The sequence below is a fragment of the Macrobrachium nipponense genome, chromosome 47 (genome assembly GCF_015104395.2).
Source record: "Macrobrachium nipponense isolate FS-2020 chromosome 47, ASM1510439v2, whole genome shotgun sequence".
NCBI lineage: Eukaryota > Metazoa > Arthropoda > Malacostraca > Decapoda > Palaemonidae > Macrobrachium > Macrobrachium nipponense.
Genome location: NC_087222.1, coordinates 27854847 through 27860331, shown reverse-complemented (window position 1 = coordinate 27860331; position 5485 = coordinate 27854847). Strand labels below are relative to the sequence as shown.

The 5485-nt window shown below is 38.5% G+C and overlaps 1 protein-coding gene across 1 annotated transcript; it reads left to right on the top strand.

Annotated features, from left to right (window-relative positions):
• The first annotated feature begins 1510 nt into the window (after window positions 1-1510).
• Window positions 1511-2236, top strand: LOC135204604 (uncharacterized). The gene has a single exon (XM_064234752.1). It carries the CDS (start codon window positions 1511-1513, stop codon window positions 2234-2236), a length of 726 nt encoding a protein of 241 aa, XP_064090822.1.
• Window positions 2237-5485: the final 3249 nt, after the last annotated feature.

The following is a 5485-nucleotide window of genomic DNA, read 5'->3' as shown; positions in this document are numbered from 1 at the left end:
AACAGTCGCTTAGAGAAGGTCGACGTGACCTTTTGCAAGTGTCTGTTGAGAGAGAGAGAGAGACATTGACATATATATATATATATATATATATATATATATATATATATATATATATATATATATATATATATATATATATATATCTATATATATATATATATACATACAGACTTAGTTCACACAACCCTTTGCTCTCAGTTCGGTAAAAAAAAAAATAATAATAATAATAAATAAAAAAAAACTCTTTTTCGTCCCGTAACCAACGGAATTAACGAAGGGGAGAGAGAGAGAGAAGAGGAGGAGAGAGAGAGAGAGGAGAGCGGGTGTAGTCATCCCTTCAACTTGAACATAAAGCACTGAAATGGACGCATAGAAAAACGGAGTATCTTCACTCTCTTTCTCTCCTTCGGCAGATCCATTATGACGACGAAAAGATACAAAAAAAAAATAATAACTAAATGCAGTTTTGTTGAGAAAAAATAAACAATTATAGTTGAAATGAAAAAAAAACACACAATTTTTGTTGATATTGTAATATTAAGATCTAAAATTAGTTCATTTATGGCTCTTCCCATAAAAATTATTCTATTTTTATTCGAGCAACTTCTTTTGACAGTTTTCCCGGGCAGGACGCAAATTTAGGAGTTGCAACCCACACACGCAAGACTAACAAAAGCATACAATCTTTAAAGGCTATTAGCCAAATTTATGTCTATGTTCAGTGAAGCGTCCTACGCCTCCTGACCCCAGCATGTGGACCCGCCCTCTCCCGACGACTAAGGCTTTCAGAAAGTCCAAAAGAAAAGGAAAAACACCCTTATGAGTGTCATCAATCTCCCGTACTCCTCGACTTCTGCACCACCTACCAAGACACTTCCCAAATTCAGGACAATTTCCCAGCAAGATCGAACATCCTACGCGGCAGTTCTAGCACTCGAGAAGAAATATCCCACTGCAAAACTTCAGGCCCGACCGAATCTCATAGGGGAATTTATTATTACCCCGAAAGATGAACAGTCTGCAGAACTCTTAAAAATGGATTCCTCATGTCTTATCTTAGACCCAGCCGCCAAGATATCCAAGGCAATGATCTACAAGGTCCCTAGTACGTCACTTTGGACCGAATTTTTGGAAGTGCCAGGAATAATGACTGCTTCACGTTGCACCGTGAAGAACAAAGATGGAACAGATGAGCAAACTTTAAAGGTTGAGGCCACTTTCAAGGGCAAAATCTCAGACTTCATCAGCCTTGGGATCTGGTACCTACAAGACCGAAGCCTTCATTCCTGAACCTCTAAGGTGTTTCAAGTGCCAGAGGTTTGGGCATCACAGAAGAGAGTGCACAGCCCAGCATGTCTGCGGTATTTTTAGCCAAAAGCATGAGACGGATATATGCCTTGCCAAATTCAAAGCAAAGGACCACACTGTTGCCCGATGCCCAAACTGCCACCAGTCACATCATGCATGGTTCAAGGGGTGCCCTGTCAGACTGGAAAAAATCTGGAGGATGAAGGGCATCTACCCACCGCCAGCAAGAACTCGAGAAAGACAACCATCGCCCCCAAGACGACCACCATGTGAACCACGTATTGATCCAAGAACAAATCGACCACCTCCACCACAAACTCTTCAACCTTCCCCTGCAGAACACCCCAAACCTTGTCATTATATCCCAAACCCCTCATCCTTTCCTTCCTTCCAACCTCCAATTCCCAAACCCCTTCCGACCCCTAAGGTTATTCCCTCAACCCCTCAGTTTATTCCCCCAACCCCTCAGGTTGTACTCCCAGCCTTTGCACCGCCGACAATGCCGATTCCTGCTCGTGTTGAAGCAGGAACTCAGACGGAAGAACCTACAATTGAAGAAATGGAAATCCAGACACCGGCTGTAGCTCCCATTTTGCATAAGGAAATGGGAACACAAACAGAGGAGTTCCCAGTTAAGCAAGACATGGAAATCCAGACCTGCAAAGCAGAACTCAAATCAGTCGCCTCTGGAAGTGAATTCCGCTTCGTAGGAGAACAAGGAATAAACAAGTTCCTAATGACCTATGATGAATTTAATGACTTCATACATAGAGCTCTCGCCGACAAACACTACACTTTTAATGAACGACTGTTAACAGAGATCTTCCAAGAAGCCCTCAACTTTGAGATCTCCCTCCCAGATGATTTCCTCCAATCAGAATTTCGTTTCAGAGCTCCTCAAGAGCATGTAATCATTCTGCAATAGAACGATCATCAACTGAGCTCGTCCACGTTCTGTTGGACCTAGAGATCAGTCTTCCAGATGACCTCCTTCGTGAAAAGTGCTGTTTGTAGCATTTACTGCTTTTTATATTACTAAACAATCCTCATTTCCCCTAACGACCGAATATTTCAACTGTCACTCTAACTACCGCTTAAGCTGTTGTTTACTTTTGTTTTGCTTTCTCTAAAACTCGCTACTATCGATCTTTATCTTCTACTAATGGGTACCTTAGGGTTTAAAGGGGTTTGTAACCTTGCCTGTTCACCTTTCCTTTCTTTTTTCAAATCATACCATCTCACATGCATAACCCATAGAATCATAAATAAAGGCTCACCTCATATCCTTAAAAATCACCTTTCCACATCCAAAAAATTCAAATGACCTACGGGCTGCTCTGTGAGCAAGAGCCCGTGCTGGCATAAAGCCAGCTTAATCTTTAACAACAACAACAACAACAACAATTTCAGAATTGAGAAAATCATTTCTTTTAAACAAACAATTTATTCAACGGTCAATTTGGCCGATTATACTTTATACATTTTCATATTCAAGGAAATTGTCTTGATATCAGGATTCAGGAAATCTGGGGGTTGATAAGAATGAAATCAGGAATGGTAACTTTAAGGAAATCAAAGAATTGACAGTAAAATAAGGTTATTTAGAATTATCATATCAACAAAGGCAGAACAGAGTAGTTGCTGGACTAGCCACAATTGGAGAACAATACAACGCACGAGGGAGCGGATGAATACTACATCGAGTATACATCAGTGACATATACATAAGTATAGGAACCATTTACAGGGGTCATATTCAAGTTCTCCTTCAGTCTGAGTAAGAGAGCGTTAATTAAAGACACACACATATATGCAGATATAAGCGCAATCCACTATCATTTTCCTGTGGAATTTGCTTATTTGTGAAGTCACGTGCATCTACTGTGATTTTTTAAGCAACATGCAGATATGTCTCTCAGTCACCGCCTTTTGCTCTCTGCTTTGGTAAAAAGACAGAGACGGGAATGGAGTGAGCTTAGAAATGGTAGAAAATAACCAAAAATTTCCCTTTCTGATTAATGTTCAGGAGAGAGAGAGTCTAATGATAATGAAATTTCTCTTGAGAATCATCAGATATATGAAGATTCGTTATATACTTTGAAAACGTGTTACTTATTTAGGGGAAAGTATTAGTTACTTAATCAAGTCTCTCAAGCGAAGTTCTCGAAGCAAAAACCTTTCGTCTTATTTCAACTTATATATATTATAAATGTGTCATGTGTCAGGTAGGAAGTAAATCCGAGGTAGAAATGAAGCTTCTTATTTACTGAAAGTGAATGAAAGGTTAAAAATAGAGCATAAAACAGATAAGAAAAGAAAATGACGTGTGGTCTTCGAGATACTGAGTAGGTGCAAACACAAGCAACGTCGTCCCAATCCTCCGATTCCTGACTGACTCATGGCTTAAGATTATTATTGTCTGGTCCACTGCTTTTGCGGGAACACTTTCCATTAAATTTAATTTTGTCGCATAGAATGTTTATAAAAGTTTATAAACTGAAATTGTAAAACAATTTCTCACCTGATAATCGATTTACTTGTAAAACCTTCTAATCATATCCACACATTCGGACAGTGTCTCCCCTGTTGCAATCGGAGTTGGCTGCTGCCAGACGTAACTGATTCTCTATATTTTTTTCTAGCGATTTCCTAAAACGACTGACGTTATGAAAATAGCATATAAAGTATTATATATATATATATAATATATATATATATATAATTATATCTATATATATATATATATATATCTATATATATATATATATATATATACCTATATATACCGAATTGCAATGAATTTGCATATTCCCTGCAGAGATCATGTTCACGAACAACTTACTGGTTGTACGACACTAAAATGATGCAAATCCCTTACAATGCAATATCGAATTCTTTATGTAAATTCTTTATGTACGAGACAAGTCCTATCGTTTATCATTTGTTTTATAAGACGATAAGTCATCGTGTTCATTCCATTTATTCAATTCTGCAGGATATTCATTTCCCAGTTTTTGTAAAAGGAGGATGCCATGTATCCTATCGAGACCTTCCCCACACTCCTATAGATGAAGGAACAATTCATAACAAATATCTCCAAAAGAGTCCTTTTTCCAGCTCCGTTTATGCAAATGGCGTCGATTTCAGGATATCATCACGGTTTTCATTGCTTCAGGAGACAATTAGGGTTCGTTTATATGTCCATTAAAAGCTTTTCCTCTGGAGGAGATCAAAGCCCTTTTGTTAATTGACAGAATATCTATCGAATAATTTTTTTTTATTATATGAATAAATATCTTCAATGAACTATTTATTAGAAGTTCTTTGTGTTTTATTCGTGCTAAGTGCTGTGAATGTTGGACCAGAAAAGTTATGGTTATAAACCTCACTTTTATTCATTGTACGTTTCCCTAAGACCAATCTCTCTCTCTCTCTCTCTCTCTCTCTCTCTCTCTCTCTCTCTCTCTCTCTCTCTCTCTCTCTCTCTCTCAGCGTTGATTATCCCTCTTCCATCGGAGCAAATGAACCAAAAATGGAGACTAAAAGTGAGTGAAAGTGATAGCCATTATAGCCTGAACAGAAAGTTCAGTTTGAGTTTACATTTGCAGTGGAGTTTTAATCCAGGGATGTTAAGTGTACGGTATTTTAGAGAGAGAGAAAGAGAGAGAGAGAGAGAGAGAGAGATTTCTCAGTTTTCCCAGATGAGTCTTTGTTGCCCAATGTTTACTTATGCACTCGAAGCTAGCTCAAGTGGCCTAGAGTGTAAAAGGTTGGCAGAGGCAGAGGACTACTTGGCTGTTGAAGACAGAGAGCGGAACATCTTCTGGTACATTTGATCACCTTTCATTTAGCTTAGCAGACCCTTATTTTTACGTATGGGTAGCCTTGAGAACCCCAATACGTAAAGGAAAAATATTAGAGGGAAAAATGCAGAATAACTTTCTTCTAACTTACCTTAACAAGGACTGATTGGGTTATTTTTACTCTAGACAGGTCGCCATGGAAACCGGCTAATTACTTTACATTACATTTATTTACAAGACAGCTGAAAGGCAAAGGAACTGGGCCGGAGGTGGACCCATCTTATATCTCACAAGGGGAGAGCTGGCTGAAATCAAATGTACTTCAATGCTGATTTCCAAAATTACTCATTGTTATCTTGCGTTAAGGAAGC